General features: G+C 37.1%; 1 protein-coding gene across 3 annotated transcripts in view; it reads right to left on the bottom strand.

Moving 5' to 3' along the window:
• The window catches only part of FAT4 (FAT atypical cadherin 4), a 158,038-nt gene that overhangs the window by 31,680 nt on the left and 104,444 nt on the right, over positions 1–21,914 (bottom strand). For all 3 annotated transcript variants that reach the window (XM_046656226.1, XM_046656225.1, XM_046656227.1), the window contains 3 exons: positions 20,211–20,391; positions 9,773–10,023; positions 3,203–7,552 (listed from right to left, as the gene is read on the bottom strand). In XM_046656226.1, coding sequence (XP_046512182.1) covers positions 3,203–7,552; positions 9,773–10,023; positions 20,211–20,391 — 4,782 coding nt within the window. The remainder of the gene's footprint in view (positions 1–3,202; positions 7,553–9,772; positions 10,024–20,210; positions 20,392–21,914) is intronic.

Genomic DNA, 21,914 nt, shown 5'->3' with positions numbered 1-21,914 from the left:
AATAAAATCAAAACAAGAATTGAATTATCCTCTCTTCTATGAGTCACTTTTCTGTATCTCACAGAAAATTTCATTTCATATCTATTCCCTAACTTCTGTTTGTATTCTAGTTTCCTGATCACATGATCATTGAGAGCGTTAATATACGACTGCGACTGCTGTGATTGTAAAAGAATGACTCTTAGTTACCACTTCCAGCTTCGTGAAAGCAAGTGTTGGCCAAGTTCCTCAGTAAAATTACCATGCACAACCTGTGTATAATTTTATATGTCTGGGAAAAAATTCCTATTTATACTGTCAAATGACATAAAAGTGATGAATGGACAAATCTCATCCTCCTCTCAAATAACAGGACTTGAGAGCATAGGAAAACCTCTCCATATGGTAATAAACCCCGGCATTACTCCAAATACCATACCTAAAATGCATCCAGATGTGTGAAAGTAAATGGAAAGGTTAAAGGGCGATGAACTAATTCTATTATGCGAGACCCAGATTTAGAAATAAGCTCTATCCACATGCTGAATTTTATGCCACCAGCCGTTCCTAGGAAGGACGTAACACAAGGACGTGCTGCAAACAGTGAAACCCGGAGCAAGAAGACAAATGCTAAGTGGTTACTGACTATAATTGTGCTTCCTAATTAGTGTTCTATGAAATGCAAGATACTTTCATTTGTATAAGGAAAGAAATACTGGATTTATAGCTATTAAGCTGCTGATTTCCTCCAGGAGCCTGAACTTCTGAGGCATGACTAATATGAAAGATATTTTCTTTTGGTTTGCTGAGGCATATTGACAACTGATATAATTTTTTCTATTATTAAACTTCGTGAAAATCTAGAAATTAGTTTTTCACATGTCCTATACTACATTAAAGTTTATTCATCTTTTCTAATACCTTGTATTACAGCTAATCAAAGATCCATTTAGTGATATAAAAATTAACTTACAGGAAACCATCCTTAAAAATGGAATATGAAGTGATTATAACTGAATATGAAGTCTCATTATGTTTCTCAATTTTCTTTTGTTCTTTTTCTAGTGACTAAGAACAAAAGATCAGCAACATATTTATACAAATAAATTCATTCCCTCTAAATCATACATTTATTTAAAAATATAATTATTCCGTATTTATTAGGTGACCCTATGGTCACAACCTTGAAAATAACTTTTTTTAAAAAAATTAAAAATCAGAATAAACTGGTGGCAATACGATAATAACTCTATCCTTTCATATCTTCTTCTTGTAGTTGTTACATAATTTTCATTTCCATTCTTGCATCCTTCCAGGGTGTTTTCCACACAGAATCCCTGTTTAGCTAATACTTAATCACTTCCTGTGAGATTTTTAGGATAAAGTCTCTTGGTTTCCATCAATTCATTAGTCACTCACTGTGACAATCTTTAACACAATTTCTAACTTCACATGAAATATGCAGTGTGTGTGTGTGTGTGTGTGTGATGAGGGGTAGTGGCTGAGGACCATTTGAAGTAGAAAGTTCAGAAAATCTCACAGCTCTAATTTGTAATGTCACAGACTTTAAAAATCTTTGAAAAAATACAGGTGAAAGTCCACAAATAAAGTAAACAGTGCATGAAAATAAAGGTGTTTAAAAATAATTCTGATGATCCAAAAAATATTTGCATATATACAGGCCTTGAAGAAGGCTTTGCTAAGGCACTGTACTTAATGTTAACAGAAGTAAAATCTAGCTAGAATGAGTATTTTAAAAAATTTATTCTGTGCGATATACATATGCTTATGTATGAATTTTGTCTTACAGTTTATCAGCTCTGATTAGCTCTTGAAGGTGTTTTTGCACATTAGCTCCATCTTCCTGAGTCAGGTTACCAGGTAAAGGCTAGTTAGAAAGAGTAACTCAGAATGATCTTTCAGGGATTCCCTTCACAAAGGACATTAAACAGATACTGATATTCAAACAATATGTTCCTAATTTAGTGTGTGGATTAACAATTTGTCACCAGGTTTTTTGCTATACTGTTTCCTGCAAAACAAAAGACATATAACTATCTGACTTTAATTATCTGCTGGTTTTCTTGGATGGGCTATGCATTTAGAATTTGAAACAATGCATTCCATGACTTCAATAAATGTAAGATTCATGTTAATCGTTCAATTTTATGTATGTTTATATCATTCCTGATCAGTTGGATTATCTCTAATTATGCAAATAGAACTGATGTGAGCTCTGAGAGTCAGAATAAAAAATTAATACATAACTTCAAATAACTTGCCTTACAGAAATTGGCTACAATCTAGTCTTTGGCAACTCTGGACCTAGAGTTACCAGAGTGTAGGATCAGTTTCCTACAACATATAATAGGAGTAATAATAGTATCTTTCTATGCTAGATATTAATATTGCCACTCAGTACCATTCCTATCCTTCTGTATTGTAGGAGCTGGAAGTTGGAAAACTACCTTTTCCAGACTCCCTTCCAGCAGAGCTGCAGTTTAGATGCTGCCAGTGAGCAAGAGTTGAACGATATTTGAAGGGTGGAAGCAAAGCAGGGGTCATTCTCCTGGGAGTCACTCAACACAGTGCTGCAAGTGAGCAAGAGGATCAGCTGTGATTCCTTCCAATACCTGCGGTGTCCTTATTGCTGAGGTCGTTGGTGAATTTTCCTGACCCTCACTCTTAGCCAGTTTGAAGATTTTGTAAGCTATTTCCTTGTATTAAATACCTTCCTACTTTAAAGTCCTAAAGTAATTTCAGTTTCTGACCAGTCTCAGCCCAGTACATCACCTCATAGGCTTTTTGTGAGGATCAAGCAGAATAATGGACAAAACATTCTTAGAAGATACAGGACTCACCATGATACTCTCTAGCAAGTACAAATCAAAGCACGATGGAGTGTGACACGCACATAAAGAGCAGAGGCTCTAGAGTCAAGCTTGGAGTCAAAACCCAGATCACTTTCTGTGCCGTGCTGAACGCAAGCGATTTAATCTTCTTTATTAATTATCCCTACCACACAGGTTTCTTGTGAGAAGTCAGTAAAATAAATACAGATAAAGTGCTTAGAACAGTGCTCGGCCAATAGCAAACACTTAAAGCTTTTGCTACGATTATGCCCATTTTTATGGAGAATTATTTTAAAATGACAAAATTCAAATCTTTCTTTTATACTTGACAGGGCTAAAGTCTTAGTGAAAAAAGTCAAAGATTGTCATACCTGTGTATCCAGTTTTGCAAACACAGTTGAAGCTTCCTGGAAAATTCTGGCAGATGGCACCATTCTTGCAAGGACTAGGCAGGCACTCATTGATATCTCTTTCACAGGCCCTGCCAGTGAAGCCATCTGGGCAGCTGCACGAAAATCCTCCCACTAAATTGTGACAGGTCCCACCATTGTGGCAAGGGGATGGAAGGCATTCATCTATATCTATTTCACACCAGCTACCAGCATAACCTGGCAGACACTTGCATAAGAAAGGCTGCAAAGGTTCATTTGCCACAATGATGACTGGAAGACTCTCGTGGCTTTTTAATGTGGAGCTCACAGCCAGTCTTCTTATACAACTCCCTCCATTCTGACATGGACCATGAACACATGAGTCATGATCCACAGATTCTACCTTTACTCCACTCTGCCGGAGAAGGATCTCTTTGATGCTTTCAAAGAAAGTGGCTACACCACTAGGATTCACATACTGATTATTGCTTCGCTTCACAGCTGCCAAAAGAAACGTTCTATTGTTCTCTTCATATGCACCATAGAGTTGCACAGCAGTCCCTAGGCCTGTCAGCTGTGAGCTGGCAATGCGTAAGAAATGAAGGTAGTGGTTAGTCAAGAAGTCCTTTACTGTTGGTACACCGAGACGAAGGAGGATGCTGTTATCCACTGTGGTGTTGGAAAATCCAGCAAAGAAAACTCGGATATTGCTTGTGACTGTGCTGTGAACTCCATCATTGCTAAGAACAGTCAGATCAAATGTGCCATCAGTGGACCTGGGCTGGGAATTCAGATCACAAGTGCCCCTTGGAATACTGAAGAGGCTTGTAACTCCTGAAGTAAGGGAGCAGTGGAAGGTGTCTAACACATCTGGATCTTGTGGCTTCACAGAGCCTAAAATCCCACCAGGAAACAAATTGCCATAATAATTAACAAATACCTCCACCGTCCGAGACTGCGAAGGATTGTCATTTTGGTCTATAACTGTGATATGCACGGTTCCTGTGGAAGACATTTGAGGAACACCAGAATCTCTTGTAACCACAGACAGATAGAAGTCTGCAATCTGCTCTCTGTCAATCTCCCTGGTTGTGCTCAGAACTCCAGCAGTGTTCAGACTAAAATAATTGGTGGCAGGACCAGTGCTCAGCAGGTAATAGGTAAAGGGGCCTTGGTTGGGAGGGAGATCGGGATCAGTGGACTGAAGGGTCATCACCAGAGTTCCTGGGCGTTTGTTTTCCATAACTTCTCCTTCACTGATGGTTAACATCGGCCCATTATCATTTATATCTTCCAGGGTGACCAATAAGGAGGCACTTCCTGTAGCTGAGGGGGTCCCCGAATCAACAGCCAGAACAGTGAGATTATAGATGGGTAGGGTTTCTCGATCTAATTCTGCAGTAACGGTGATCTGTCCTGTCTGTGGATTAATGGAAAAAGCACCATTTTCATTCCCTGATCCAATGAAGTAAGAAAACCTGCTCCAGCTGGGGACAGAATCTGAGTCAAAGGCGCTGACAAAGGTCACATGAGTTCCTGTTGGGACCCCTTCACTGATCTGAACGCTGTAGATGTTTAGACTAAAAACAGGTGGGTCATTGGCATCAAGCACGGTGACATTTACAGTGACTTCATCTATGTCTGCACCCCTAATGCTGCCAAAATTCTTAGCCAATACCTTCAAAGATACTCTTTCTTCTTTTTCTCTATCAAGAAGTCCGGAAACATAAATTTGTCCAGTCTTCTTATTGATCTGGAAACCTTTCTTTCTACTGTTACCAAAAATCAAATAGTGTACCTCCCCATCAGTGCCCAAATCACGGTCGCTGGCAAACACTTCTCCAACAACAGTACCTTTAGGAGCTGCTTCTGAGATTTCAAAATAGTAAAGTTTGGAAACAAAACGAGGCACATATTCATTTGTCCCTCTTAATTGTATATTAACATTGGCAAAACTGCACCTTTCTTCGTCGGGGACATTGAAGGCTTTCACAGTAAGATGGTAGCTCTGCTTGGTTTCAAAATCCAAGAAGCCTTGAGTGGTGATGACTCCTGTGTTGGGGTCAATGACAAAGAGGTCACTGTCAGATGACTGGATGGTATATGCAATCACAGCATTGGTTCCAGAGTCAGCATCTGTTGCATTTAGGTGAATAACTGTTGTCCCACTTGGGGCATTTTCCAAAACAGTAGGGAAATATTCATCAGGGAGGAATACTGGAGAATTGTCATTCACATCAACCACATTTACAGTCACACTGCAATAACCAGTTCTTGCAACCCATCCTCCATCTGTAGCACTAATAGTCATTTCGTGTTTCTGGCATAGCTCATAATCAAGAGCTTTGGCTAGTGTTAATACACCTGTGGAGGAATTGATTGCAAAAATGCCCTCTTCATTTCCTGAAGAAATGCTGTACCTAATCAAGCCATTCATAGCTGCGTCTCTGTCTCTTGCAGAAACAGTTCTGACAGTGGCCCCAATGCTATGGCTTTCAGGGATGGTTGCACTCATGTGGCTTTGAGAGAATTCAGGTGTATGGTAGTTTTCCTCAGTGACAATTATTTGAACAGTTGCTTGGGATGAAAGTGGAGGGTTTCCTTTATCCTTTGCGGTGACAGTGATCAAAAAGTTTTGATTCAAGTCAGAAATTAGGGAAGATGCTACTGAAATCCACCCTGTATTATTGTCCAACTTAAATTTTCCCAAATGATTTTCACTAGAAATGAAATACTCTACTTCAGAATTCAGTCCAAAATCTTTATCATCTACTGCAGTAACTTTGATTAACTTTGTACCAACTTTAACATTTTTGGTGACTGGAGTAAAATACTTCATTTCAAGAAATTGAGGTGCATTGTCATTACTGTCCACCGTGTTGATAGTAACTGTTGTCTCACTAAGTAAGGAAGGATTACCTCTATCTGAAGATGTCACTATAAAACTGTGTCTGTTGATGTTTACATTACTGAAGCCACTGACGTTTTGGTATTTTAAGACCTGTTTATTGAAAATCTCTCCTGTAGTGGCATTAATCCTGAAATACTCTGACTGAGATTTTATAAAATAAAATACTTGTCCATTTGACCCCTCGTCAGGGTCTGAGGCAGATACCTGAGTGACTTTGGAGCCAATTTCAGTAAGTTCAGGGCAATCTAAATAATAGGAGGGTCTGCTAAATCTTGGAGCATTGTCATTGACATCTGTCACAAATATTGTGACATCTGTACTTACGGTCCATCCAGAATCATGTGCAGAAACTCGAATTCTGTAACGGTCCGTATCTTCTCTATTTAAAGGTCTACTAATGACAATATCACCTGTGCTGGGATTAATTGTAAATGGAAGACTTGTGTCCATTACAGAATATCTACTAATTGCATTTATACCAATGTCTTCATCAGAAGTTGTAACACGTGTAACTGTGTATCCTAATGGGGAATTTTCAAGAACATGGGCACTAAATATTTGAGAAAACCTAGGAGCGTTATCATTTTCATCTAAAATGTTGATGATGACTTTTACTGAGGTACTCTGAGAAGGGGAGCCTTTGTCTGAGGACTTTATGGTGAGCACATATTGAGATATTTTTTCCCTGTCTAAAGGTCGAATGCTTCTAATTTCACCAGTGGCATGATTGATACTGAAACTATGTTCTTTGTTGCCATTAACTATTTCATAATCTAACTGTCCATTGGGTCCGCTGTCCTTGTCCATTGCCAAAACAGTAAGTATTTTTCGAGGAGAAAGGTTTTCCAAAATTTCAGATACAAATGGATCTTCCTTAAAAATTGGGGAATTATCATTAACATCTAATACTGTTATGTCAAGTTTCTCATAAGAGGAGAAAGGAGGGAAGCCTCCATCTCTGGCCTCTATCCATACAACATATTTTTGAATCTTTTCAAAATCCAGAGGTTGACTAACGGACACCTGCCCTGTTAACTGATCGATTTGGAATGTATTGCCAAGATTCCCACTTGCGATATAATAGGACAAAGGTTCTCCTCTCAAAGAGGATCCTGTAATGGTGGTGACAAGAGTGCCTACTGGTTGGTTTTCAGGAAACATGAAAGTTTGTTCTTTGGCTCTGACTTTAGGGAAATCTGCCTTGTTCACAAATCTAACCGTCACTGTTGTGGAATCTGTCTTTGGAAATGAGCCACCGTCTTTTACATGCACAGAAAATGTCACTTCTGAAGCTCCGTTTAGTGGTCCAGCTGCCATTATAGCTCCTCTCAGTGGGTCAATGTGAAATTTTTCAGAGTGTCTACCCGAAAGAGAATAATGCAGTTCAGAATTGGGTCCAATATCAGCATCTGTGACGGTAACCGCAAAGACGAAGGAACCTATAAAAGAGGGAGTGTGCAGTTATAATCACACAGAACCCGAATAAAACATTTGGTTAATGTATATAAAACACCATATTGCTACCTATTATAACTTTACTTTCTCATGATTACTGGGGAAGAACAGCTTCTCCTATACTAACTTTGAGGTTCCCAAGTCAAATCTACTTAATGATAGACTTCAGGGACTGATCCGCCATTGTCTAACTAAAACCCACACAGTCTACTGGATGTAATATTTTTCAGTGTGCCTTTGAGAGAAGCACAGGGAAGAGTAATGGTTAATCATTCTGAATTACAGTTCCTGGGAGAAAAATCTACTAACAGCTTCCAACAAACATGATAATACGTGAGCTCTGCTAAGAGCTATGCTTCTGCCCAACGAAAAAAGATAATTTCTCTATTATTCTAAAAACATCTTTGAATTACCATATATGTAATCACAAAACCAAAAATAATATGTTTAAAGAATTGTTGTTGATTCCTTATACCCACTGTTTCATAACCAAATATTTTATCTGTGAACTATTATCACATGGAGATAAAGCATATACATACATATAGACATATAAATCTATAAATCAATTAGAACAATTACAAAATGATAAGAAATAAATACTGAGGAAGAATGGACGCAATTTGGATTCCAAAAGATAGCACCTGGGATGAGTGCCAAGGAACAGACTGTAGTAGAAATATGCAGAAAAGCTGCCATAAGGACATGTTTTGGATATACTCAATCACAAACCTTTCCAAACCTTCACGCCTACCCCTACAGAAGAGTTTGTGACAAAAGCGAAAAGTCTTTATTAAAAAAAAAAAAAGGCCAAGGATTCTGATTAATTTTAATAAGTCTAATGAGGAAAAGATGCTGAGGCATTGCTCACTTGATATAGGAGATGCTATATTGCATCTGCACACATTGGATGTAATTAGACTCCTGCCCGCCAGCATCATTTCAGCTAAAGGCCTTCATCAGGGATTTATGACTTTGATATTAACATTTCCTTTTGAAACAAAATTGGCACCAAAATTTAAGAATTTTATACTTTCAATTGGTATCAATTAGACATTCTCAAGTGAATAGAAGATGAAAAGTCAGTGAGAGGATGAATCCTGGATCCGTTTATTTTTTCTTCTGATTAAAAATATTTTGAAGCAAGGAAGATTAAATTAATTATGGCCTATATTTGTATATTTTCTTGTTTGAAAACTTATCTCAAAGGTTAAAAATGGGGGCCGGCCCTGTAGCCGAGTGGTTAAGTTCATGCACTCCGCTTCAGCGGTCCAAGGTTTCACCGGTTTGGATCCTGGGCACGGACATGGCACCCCTTGTCAGGCCATGCTGAGGCTGCGTCCCACACAGCACAACTAGAGGGATATACAACTAGAGTATACAACTATGTACTGGGGGGCTTTGGGGAGAAGAAGAAAAAGAAAAAGAGAAGACTGGCAATAGATGTTAGCTCAAGTGCCAATCTTTAAAAAAAAAGGTGAATTTTTCAAAAAAAAAGATTACAAATGGCAGATGATTTGTGCAGTTCTTAAGAGAATATGAGTCTTTGCAAACAAGCAAATGAAACCAAATTCAATTTAAATGCAGAAAGATAAAAGCATGGTGTCGATATGAAAGTGGTTCATTAATGGCTCCATAAACTTACTAACAAAAAAACTTCCATCCATAAAAACTGAAATTTAATAATATTAATAATAATAACTAATTAGAAGTATTCATTCACGAAACATTTTTGAAAATCTATCTATGAAGCATGGAAGTAAATATTTATTTTTCCACCAACAAAAATAGTTAAATGCCTCTTGCCTCCCAGATAATGTTCCAAGTGCTAGGATATGACATGAAAAAGAGAGATGATGTCCCTCTTCTTGGGGATCTTACACAAATTATATCTCAGAGTAGAGCCCTCTTTGACTACAAAGTCATATCTATTTTAATAATTTAACAATATTCAAGTAATATTAAGAAATAATCCTAGGAAAGATGTGGCAATTATAAAATCTTAAGCACAACTGGTTTAGGATAAAAGAATTAATTTATGAGATTTACTGTTCCTTCAATTTCATGAGGCAAAACAAGATGAATTTTAGATTTGCAAACTAAGCTATATCAGAAATACAGAAGAATAACAGAAATATATTTATAGAAAATGTCCAACGTATAGTGTACATTTATCCATGAGACCTCAGAGTTGGTTTGGTTACCTGGAGGAGTAGGAGACGGGATGTGTGTGACATATGGGTGATGTTGAAATCTTGGTGGATTGTCATTGACATCAGTCACAGTGACGAGCACACTGGTGGAACTGGAAAGAGGCTCCGGGGATCCAGCATCACTGCAGACCACGACTAAAGTATAATTCTCCTTTGTTTCCCTGTCTAGCAATGCACTGGTGATGATTTGTCCTGTGGATGGGTTGATGGTGAACTGAGAGTTTCCACCAATGAGCCTGTAACTAAAGCAGACAGCAGAGATGAGCTTGTTTCTTCTAGTTTCAGTACATTTAGCATCTATTTACTATAATCTCAAAGCTGAGACAGAAATGTAAAGAAAAACATTACAGGTAAGATCAGTCAACAGTGAAAAAATATAGCTAGAAGTTAAATATTTCAAATTTCATGTGAACATTACACTGACGATCTTTATTGTGAGATGTCTGTTGACCTCAAGCAGGTCCTTGCAAGGTTTGTGGACTTCTTAAATCACGTAAGGTCCAAAAATATACCCAGAAGACCACTGTGTTTTAAATAAGCGAGCCTGAAAGCATAAATCAGGGCTTTGCTCTAATATTGTGGTTAGTGGCCAGGATCACAAATGAACATCTGTTAAATGAATCTAAAAATTATTTTTCTGCTGTGTACCAAAGTATACCAGAGAAGATCAGTTGAAGATCTTAGTCTTTAAAGACAAACACTGGATTTGACATATATTGACTATCCAGAACAACTAAAGAACTGATTATTTATACAGAGACATTCTTCGTTACTAATTCTCTCATTTGTCATTCCTCATACGGCTCTGTTGCTTTGCTTTCTTGTTGTCAGGAGAGGTATGACATTTTCATGGATGTTTGATGTTAACCAGATTTGTTAACGGGCAGGAGTTTCCACTGAGAATAGCTTCACTCTTCTTTCTGAAGAGGAACGGTATCTGTGTATTCCTGAGAGATCAGCCAGGACAGAAGTAGCTAAACTTGGGGGTTCAGAAGTTGGCTGTGGGCCATAAGTTTTAAAGTTGGAGGGTAGAAAATAGACGTCTTTAAAAGTTGTCTCCTTTATACCAACACAGAATTGCCCTTGTTGGAATTAACTGCATGTTTCTATAGTTTGGTTTGTGTCCATAAAAACATAGCAACAGCAAGTGTGTAATAGAAACAGCAGAAAAGAGCCTGCATTGCAGCCAGTGGCGTATACATTCCTCCTATGAAGTTGACAGCTTAAAACAAACATTTCAGCATTTTCATCCTTTTTTAGAGAAATAATGCACTGTTGGGGAGCCGATATTTTAAAAAACAGGGATCCTATAAAATGATAGGAAAATTTAAAAAAGAATAGAGAGGGAGGTGGGTTGAGAAATTATTTCAGTATTTATAAGGTACTTGATATCCCTCGCATTTTTAACACTTTCTGGCACACCCCTATGCCAGCATCAGGAATGAATAAGAAGAGATAGCACCAACTATATTTCCTAGACCAGAAGTGACTCTTTATAAAGCATAATTACTACCCTTGTACAGTAAAAGATATCTATGCCTTTTATCAAAATAAAAATATCAGAGGTTTATAAATGAATTCTTAAAGTTAAAAATTCAGGACCTCTGAAATAATCAAATTGCCTTTTTTCTCCCATAAAGTCTGTAGGAACTTGGTTTATGAGAATTGTGTGATTTTATTCTGGGAAGTCTTGTTTCTATCAGTGGATGTAGAAATTACCAAATAATTTAATAGGGGAAAAAAATTAATTCACAGCACCACAAAATTTCTTACAGCTTTATCACAGCAAAGATCAGGGTTCAATCAAATATTTGTTCCCTGAGCATTCACAAACAAAAACAACATAAGAATGATGAAAAGTGCATGGAAATTTGGATTGGAATGTCTTGTATATGGCAAGATCATGGTGGATTAGAAAGAGCAATGTGTTAAAACACAAATGATGTGAGTTCTAGTCCAGGAACTAAATAATCTGTAAAGGAATCTTGTACTGTAAATTCTTATTCTTTATTTTATGCCATTATACATGCTATGGCCCATATGATCATCTGCTTAAAAGTAAGTAATATATTTACTATTTTTAAAAATTAAAGAATAAATCATGTAAATATGTGACTAATTTTTTTCTAGACTTTACCTGATTCTGAAGTTATCAAAAGTGTGTTTTAAATATGAAGTATTCTCTAATGTCCCATAATATCTACCATGCTAGTTTCATGTAACTTATACTTGTAAGTTAAAAAAAAATAGAGAGATAGAAGGAACACAAGTGGCTGGATAAATGGATAGACTGCCAAGATAATATGCCCAGGTTTTCCCTACCTCTATTATTAAAGTCTTGGTTTGGTTCTCATCCCTTTGTGGATATCTTTCCTGCTTCTCTGGTCCACGTTAATCTCTTTTAAAATTATGAACTTCATCAGGTTGTGTTTTGTTTTAACTTCTTAACATCTAAAAATCTATACTGGTCTTTAATGACTTGCAGCACACTACTGTGTTCTTAGTGTGCACCAAGCACATTCTTAGGCATTTTATATATGCTCTCATTTAACTTCAGAACAATCCTAGTGGATTTTGTTTTGGATATTTTATAGACGAGGAATCTGAATCTAAGGGAGATTAATATGGTTGTGTAAAGAAGCATACAATGTATAAATGGTAAATGTAGAGTTTGAACTTCTGTCTTTATGACTTCAACATGCACTTTTTCCATTATACCACAGTGTGAAGAAGGTAAAACTCAGTCTAAAGGAATGTAGTGAAGACAAGAAATACTGTACCTGCTTGCTAAGGCAAAAAGAGACTCTGACTCAAGGTGTTTCAATGTAGACTTGGTTTACACTGATTTAGTTCAATGCAAATCAGTAAATGTGTTCATTTATTTGCTGATTCAAGAATAAGAATTATCGTTTCAAATTATTGGCATAAACTGAGATCATTATCTAAAATCTAAACCCATCATTTTTGCATCTGTAAAGCTAAATTATCTCCAATTGATTTTTCTAACCTTTTCTGCCTCTTTCTCAGATGTACTAGGATCATAAGGCACTGGTCTGTATGCTGCTAGCATACAATAATTTAGTAATAGTTAAGAGACGTATGCTTTGGAACACAATTTACCTTGACACGAATTTTTACCTCACTCATTGCACTTAAATTAACGTAAAATTTCTTAACCTTTCTAAGCCTTCTCTCTAGCTATAAAGTGTTGATCACACATGTATTCCTTTCATTGGGTAGTTTTGAGCATTAAATGTAATTTTGTATGAAATGCACTTGGCGTTGTAATTGGTATATGATGAGAATTAAAAGTCTAGATTTACATACATCACAGAGTATATATACATGTATAATTATAATATAATAATCTATTATGTATAATCTATTATAATCTACCTACATATTTAGTTAAATAAATAGATGGACTAATAGATATAGACATGAATAAGTAAAAATTCTGTCTTTAAGCTTACATCCTAAATGGAAGAAAGATACATAGAAAAGTAAATACAAAACAAGGCAGCATGTTTACCTGCTATGGAACTGTGATGAAGCATTGCTCTAGGTATTCAGAAGACAGAGAGACCACTTTTGACTAGAATGATTAAAATTAAGCCTTCCTTAGAGAAGGGCAAATGTAAGCTAGGTTTTACAGGAGCTACCCATCTTACAATAGCATTGAAAAGGAAGAAAAAAGGTGTTCTAAGCCAAGAGTCAGCAAATTTTTTCTGTAAAGGGACAGTTAGTTAATATTTTCAGCTTTGGTGATGGTGAGCTTTCTCTTGCAATGCTCAACTTGCCGTTGCAGTGCAAAAGCAGTCATAGACAAAACATACTTGAATGGGCATGGCGATGCTCCAATAACACTTTATTTACAAAAGCAGGCACTGGGCCGGATTTGGCCTGCAGGCTGCAGTTTGCAGAACATTGGGCTAGGATACAGAAGGACTTGAACAAAACCATAAGGCTTGGGAAAGCACAGATCCTTTTCTCAGGAGCAGAAAGTGGTCCAGGGAGGCTGAAAGTTTGGCTATATGTTGGACATTTGTGCAGAATAAGCTTGGAAAGATGCTGGGGCCATTATGTGAAGTGACTGGAATACAGAGACTGGGTGTTATGCCACAGGCAAACTGGAAGTTGAAAGATTTTGAGCAAGGGAGCACCATTGTTAAGCTAAGCCACGGAAGGCTCAAGCAGGTTCATAGGACTCCATTGCCCTTTCATTCACTGACTCAGGCTGTGCTTTGTCCAAATTACTTCTTACAACATTGAGAGAAGAATCATCATAAAAGGGAAACTGTTATGTTATTGCCCAGCTTAAAAAACTTCAGTCCTTCTTCCCATTAGATGCAGAAAGGAAATGAGAATTTTTTCTATGGTATACGAGGCCCATTCCTAACCCACACCAACCATACTGAACAGCATGGTTGCTCTGATGCCATACTTTTACATAGCTCCTTGCCTTTTTCTCTGTTATTAACTTTGCCCAGAATGTCTTTCATCCCTTATTTGTCCATAAACTACTTCTCTGTGTTTCCAAAAATCAATTTCTTGAAGCATCTACTGGTTTCCTCAGGTAGCGGTGACTACACTTTTCTTTCCATCCATTCTGTGCTTAAACTATACTTGTTACAAAGCACTGTAATTACAAGATTACAAAATTACCCCTATATTAAACTGTTCTTCTTGCAGGATCTAGAGTGCCCTCACTCTTCAGAATTTAACAAAGTGCCTGGGACATAGTAAGGGCTCAAAAATTCTATAGTATAGTGTGGAGTACAGATTGGAGAGGTTAGAAATCAGAGTCAGGGAAGTAGGTTAATTTTTATTGTAATAGTCCAGGCATGATGTAATTATGAACTGAACTAGGATCTTGGCAGGAGGATTGCACAGAAAAGAATGGGCGCCAGGGGCATTAGAAAGAAGAAACATGAGAACTCGTCTGCTGACTGAGTGTAGGGGAGAGGATGACCCTCAGCCATCAAGCGTGGATGAAGAAAGCAAAGCAACATCAGTAAGAGAAAGCAGAATGCTGAGATGAGACACAGGACAGGTTAGGAGTTTCTGACATGTTGTGCTTTTGATGCCAACAGAACCTCCAGGTGGTAGAAGTGTCTATCAGGGAGTTATAAATACGCGTGGGAATCTCTGGGAAGGAGTCAGAGTTGATAGTACAGATTTAGAGGTTTTCTGCATCATCTTCTGTGTGCTTGCAGCCCTGGAAATGAATCATTCTCTTTCTCTCTCCCACACTCTATCTCTCCTCTCTCTCTCATACACACACACACACACACACACACACACACACACACATACAAAGATAAAGAAAGGAATAAAAGGACTGAGAAAAAATTTTGTAGGGAATGTCCAAATTACTTTGCAGAGAAAGAGGAGATACAGAAGGCAAATTGAAAGACGTGGTCAGAGAAGCAGGGTGAGAAACAACAGAAAGTCACATTTACACAGACATTGAGGAGAAAAGAAGATGCCAAAAAGAAAGGATGACCTGTAGTGCAAATATTGCAAAGGGTAAAGGAGAATAAAAACTCCAAAAAAGTCACTGAACTTCATAAATTTCAGTAGAATCTTCAGTTAGAATCAGTAAATCAGTGGAGGAGAAAATCAGACTGAAAGATTTTCAGGAATAAATGGCTGGAGAAAACTGTGAGATAGTGACCTACTCTCTCCAAAATGTGGTGTAAAAAAAAATGAGTAAAAGCAGCGATTCTAAAGAATACTAGAAGCATTTATTCAATGCGTTTACGTAGTTGTCAGGCACTATTGTGTTGCAGACATTGTGCAAGGGAGAATATATTGGGAACAAAATACATATGTGAAGGATAAAAAGAAAAAAAACACACATTCATTTAGTGACTTTTATGTCCCAATAATCATATTAAAGACACTTACGCATATTAACTGATAACATGTATACTCCTTGACACAGAGCAGGTGGTCAACATATATTTAATTCTCACAAATTGTAAAGTAGCACTTCTTATCTCCACATTTACTTACGGATCTATGAGCCTTAGAGACACTACAATGACTTTCCTAAGTCATGGTAGGTAAATAAAGGATCCAGAATTCAATACCAGATATTCTGAGCATTTCTGGAGGGATATGATCCAGAGAAGAGGGATAACTTGAAGACCCAAGAGAGAAATGCAATTGCTGTTGGATTAAAGATTTGGAGGAAATTGAATGGGATGGGATTAAGAGCACAGAGTAAGGGATTTACCTTTGAATGTCGACCTTGTCGATAGTTTTGTGACTTTCTCCAGTGTTGTGACATAAAAGAGTTAGAAGTGAGATCTGAATGGAGATTTGATCCAGTTGGGAGAAAGGGGGATACATATCTATAAAAGCTAAATTCTGGAATGGGTGTCTGGGAAGCAAAGATATAAAATAGATAAAGACCAGGAATTAAAGCAGGCTGGTTTACCAGGGGGGAAATATTAAAACTGAAGTAAAATGTATAACTCAAAATAAGTGCACCATCCATAAAAATGTGTAGCTTGATCAAATGGGTAGAAAGAAAAATATAAATAAATATTCATTGGGTGGCTGCCATATACAAGATCATGGTAGACCATAAGAGAAAATCAACGAATTACATGACTCATAAAGGGTTGTGCTATTGGAGAGTGCATCGATAGTTGGATAATGACTTACATATGTAATATTTAAATAATCAATATAAAAATTAACATAAAATAGCTGTGTTAACCAGAATAAAGAAAGGATTTTCTCCTGGATCCCATGAACAGCATGGATTGATTAACATCTAATATAGATATTCCATTGAAATATATCAGGCCAGAGTAAATAAGGTTTATGTTGGCATAACTACTCACTTTACGTATGAAAATATATTAAATTTAAGCTGTAAGATTATCTGTCTTAAATTAATCTAAAAGTGAATTGAATCATTTTTATAAGATAAAAATAGCTTCAATTTTAATTTTATCTGACTGTATGACAGCATAATCATTTGAAGATTTTCATAGAGGCGTTTTACAGATTTCAGTGAACTTAAAAGCATAAAGTTAATTCTCTGATATTAAAGGAAAAAGAAAGTCCAATCAGTGAATCAAACAACCAAAATACATACTATTAAATCAAAACAATCACATCAGACCTGCCAGTACAACTCTGTAAAACGTTCTGAAAACATGAACAGAATTTTCCAGACCAACTTTACATTGATCTCCATTTCTCCCAAACACGGGATACCATTTAGCAGTAAAACTTTGACATACACTGGAAGAAAACAGCCTATCATCACAACATTTTACTCTAATAACTGGACTTTGGGATCAATTCTGTAAATATGCAGCTTCACAATCAGAAACTGAAACAGCTCAGACAAGAGAACTGTCCTGCTGTTGACAGGCAATATTCTATGTGCTAACTTTAGAGAAAGTTTTCTCTGCATGGCAGACAAAGATTTATTAGATTATAATACTACAATGAATAAGAAATTCTTCCAAAACTATTGTCAGAAACTCACTGAGCACTAACAGATGACAAGCAGAGGGATAAGTGCTTCATGGATTAGGATAGTATAGGTTGACAGGTATTCAGTATTTTTTATTCTAGGCACTATTGTAAGTAGTTCACTTAAACGTTTTATTTATCCTCATAATAACTCTGCAAAGTCAGTTTTATTATTAGTATACCTATTCATGAGTAAGAAAACTCATGCCCAGAAATGTTAAATAAGCGGCTCTGCAATTAGAAATAGTAGAGTCAGGATCCAACTCTACGCAGCTTGATTCCCAAGGCTGTGCTCTTAACATTAAGCTGAACACTTAGTACATTCTTAGGATATAGATCCCATTATTTCCATGCTTTGGTGTAGGACAAGTACAGGAGATGGTATTTACCAGCCTGTTGAGGTCACACCAGGAAGAAGTTAAGTTGTACCTGCCTATCTTCAGGTGGTGCTAAGCACAGTGACCCAAACAGGCATGTAGAGATGACCCTGGGCAGAAATTTTCCCCATCTTTAATGATTCGACTGGATAAGCCTCTGAGAATTCAGCTCTTCTCTTGGAATTATGTCCCAGACTCTGGAAGGAAGTGTGTGTGTAGCCTTCCCTGCTTATGCAGTGCACGTCAATGTCCATTTGCTCCTGGATTTCTTCCTGTATCTCCTCCTAGACATTCTTAGCCACGTTGGTGACTCTTCCTTCTAAACCTTCCTTTCACGTGTTGGGAGAATTCTTGGTAACCAGAATTACCTGCTCCTCTTTCCTTATCTCTCTGCACTGTCTCCTAGAATATTCGTATTCAGTTCCTTGGTTTTAAATGTACCCTAAACATTGATGACTGCCAAATCTGTGCCTCCAGCCCTGACCCCGAACCTTAGCTTCACACTCATATCTTCAATGTCCTAGTTGATAGCTCTATGTGCATAACTAATAGTCATCAAAGTGTATTCAAATAAGAACTCCTGGTTTCTCCCAAACCTGTTTCTCCTCCACTCCTATCTACTCCAGTAAATCATGCCACCATAAGCCCAGGTGTTCAAGCCAAAAACTTAGGAGATAACTGATTTCTCTCTTTTATTCCCACTTACAATCTCAAAGGTATGCTCCAAATCTGTTCACTCAATTTTCATTTCTCCACCCTGGTACAAGGCCACTCTATCTTTTGTTTGAATCACTCTATTAATTAACACCTAAAAGGTCTCACTGATTTCTCTCTCTAAAGCCTCCCCCTAAAGTCCTGCCTCCTCCAATCCAATCCAAATATGGATCAGTTTATGTTGCTCCCTGCTTGAAATCCACCAAGAGTTTTCCACCTAAAAATAAATTTTAAAATCCCAGTTCTTTAGCATGACCTAAAAGCCTTATATGGCCTGCATGACCTGGGCCCTGCCGACCTCTCCGACCCCTTTCTCACCCTGGTCCAGACTCATAAACCTAAGTTCACACATCAAGCTTAAAGCCCACAGCCCAGTACTTCTAGCCTAATGGTCACCTCCTTAGAGGGGCCTTCTACAATAATCACACCTTTGTTCCTTGTCACTCTCTATTGTATTATCTTGTTTAATTTTCAAGGCTGTCATCACTATACGAAGTAATCTTATTTATTTTATATTTACTTATCTACCTCAAAAAAAGGTAGGCTCAAAGAGAGCAAAAATCTTTGTCCTGTTCATCATCGTTATTCATGCTAGCGACTCAATAAATGTTTATTAGATGAAAAATATCTTGAGGCCTCCTACCTAACTCAGTCATCTCTGCTAGCAAGAAGAAACTAATTAATGCCAGTTTCCTAAAGCGATTTTTTAAATAGGAAATTAGTAACAAACAAAATAAATCATTAACCAAGTCATCACTATATCGATATGCATAGGCCACCCTTGACTGACAATTCCTCTGAACTCTCAGATTGCCTCTTCTGATCTGTTAGTTTCATAGCCATCTAATCTACTATAATTTCCTTACCATCAGCCTACAGAAGGTAGGGATGATGTAGGTGGACAAAAATACTAAGGTCTTTGAGACTTTTCTCTGGGAAATTTGGAAATCTTTATTTCTTAAAGTTTAGAATAGGCATGGGAGAAGGGGACACAGCTGGATCAACCAACTGTTACAACCCAATTGCTTTCACATCCTTTCTGAACAAGGTACCATATTATTCTTCTCCATTTTAAAAGGATTTAAGTAGAGTAAAATAAACTTTTTAAACTTAGGAAACACAAATATTTTTATTGGGGCTAGTGGTGGATTAAAAGTGGCCCAATATTTTGACACTCCTCCCATCAAGAAGTGATGTGTATTTCTCCTCCAGTGAATCTGGGCTGGTCATGGCTGCTTTGACAAATAAAGTGTTATGGAAGTGATGCTATGCCACTTCTAGGCCTGGTCTCAAAGAGCACTGGCAGCTTTCACATGAAGTTCTTGGAACCCAGAGCTACCAAGTAAGAAGTCCAACTACCCTGCTAAGAAACCACAGTGAGGAGCCCTGAGGCCACAACATCAGAGACAGGGGCTCAGCTGAGCCCAACCTTCCAGGCATCTCTGCCAAGGCACCAGGCATATGAATGAAGCCATCTGGGACCTTCCAGACCGCCCAGTCACCAAGGAAATACCACTAAGTGACACCAATCAACCACATGAAGCAGAAGAATCTCTCACTGAATCCTGCCCTAATTCCTGAACTACAAAATTATGAGCTCTGACAAGCATATAAATAAAATTAAGAAATAAAATAAAATCTTAGGACAATAAATAAAACCATTATTGTTTTAATCCTCATTTTAGGCATAGTTGGTTATTTAGCAATAGATAACCACAGTAGGGCTATGTGTTAACGTGACGGAATTTCTAGCAAAGTTAAGCATTATATTCATTTAGTCCAAAGACTAATGTTTAATGAGAAAAATAGTCAAAATTTACAAAGGAAAATGTACTGACCTGATAACTGCATTTGTTGAAGCGTCAGCGTCAGAGGCATTTACCAGTAAAACATCTGTTCCAGTTGGTGCATCTTCAGGAATTGTGGTGAGATACATTCTACTGGCAAAAGTGGGGACATTGTCATTGATGTCATCTACTATGACATTGATTGTTCCAGTTCCAGTCAGGGCAGGGGACCCTAAAAGAAAAAGAAAATCAGATTTTGTTTACAAATAAGAAAAATAATAGCAAATTTAACAATAATTAGCTGTTGACAATACTACCGAAGAGAATTTAGAAAACATCTTAAAGTAAAATTTCTGAAGATACAGATAAGACATTGAATGACTTTAATTTTGTTACATGAAAAATATTTTCACTTATAAACTAGTATGTCACTCTTTCCTAGTGAGACTGCACAAAGAGTGTGTCAATCTTTTATTCTATTTTAAAGGTGTTGATTCGACAACGTAGAACACAACAATGTCATTTAAATGCCACAAAGGAGGCACTGCTGGTTTCTCTGAAATTACATTAGAATAGCTCGAGTCACATTTGTAGAATCCCCATGGGCATGGATTAGCTGGCCACCTGACAAGGCAGCGCTCAAAACTGCTTGCCTATCTGCGACTATCAATGTTAATATCAAAGATTTCAACTGGGTTTCTGAGGTCTTTAAATCTCCTGTTCTGTACTAGCCAATATTTGTAGGGAAAAAAAAGCTTCAAGTTATATCTCAAAACTATAATCTTCCACTTGCTGGAAATAACATTGTCAATAAGCTGACTTGGAATCATTTTTGTTGCATTTGTTGTTTATTTAATAAAAATATGAAATAATTTATTTCTAGTTCCTGTTTTAGCTCTGTTATCAAGATATAGTGAAAACCCCACATTTACCAAAACCTTGGAGTACACTCTCTGGACCACACGAGGTTAGCAGGCTCTTTGCGGTGAAGGTCAGATGCCATATTTGGTTAAACTCTGTTGGTTGTCCCATAATCATCTGTCTTTAGTTATGCTTTCAAAATCATTTTTCAAATTTTAATTTCTCTAAATAGAAACCATGAAGATCCGTTTACCTCTATCTATCCAAAACAAAATAAAGCCCTGAATACTCTTCTTTTCTATTTAAGATATTACTTTTCCTCCCAGAAAATTATTTCCCCTTATATGGTTTAAATTCTACTGGGTTCTAATATTCAATAATTTGTAAATAAATCCATTCATTCATTTTCTCATTCATTTCTCTGTAAAATGGTTATGGAGCACCCTTTTACTATCACAGAATGGTGCTGAGATTCACAACCTTCCAATATTATTTTTTCTAATAATCTTGTGATTTGCTGACATTTCCTTTACTACTATTCAAACTTGTTTTTGTGTTCTTAGATTGCAATTACTGATAGCATGGCACCAATCAGCTTTTATGCTCAAATGTATAGGAACGAAGATCAACAGACTAGGAAATTATGAAATACTATGGTGTTGGTGATCTGTTATTTTTGTGCTTTATACAAGAAAACTCAATTTCTAGGTTAGATGAAAAATGTATATGACCAGTTGAGCTAGGCACTGTAACCAGGCATGACACCTCTCAGAAACCTATGCAATTAAATATGGGCTGCATGCTGGTAATAGTCGCCATATATATCTTTCTCAGTAAGATATTTTATATTAAGTATCCCGTTTACATTAACATATTTTTAAATTCATGACTGCC

Source organism: Equus quagga, chromosome 3 (genome assembly GCF_021613505.1).
Source record: "Equus quagga isolate Etosha38 chromosome 3, UCLA_HA_Equagga_1.0, whole genome shotgun sequence".
NCBI classification, from domain to species: domain Eukaryota; kingdom Metazoa; phylum Chordata; class Mammalia; order Perissodactyla; family Equidae; genus Equus; species Equus quagga.
Note: the sequence above shows the minus strand (reverse complement) of the source record. Positions and strands in the feature narration are given on the sequence as shown.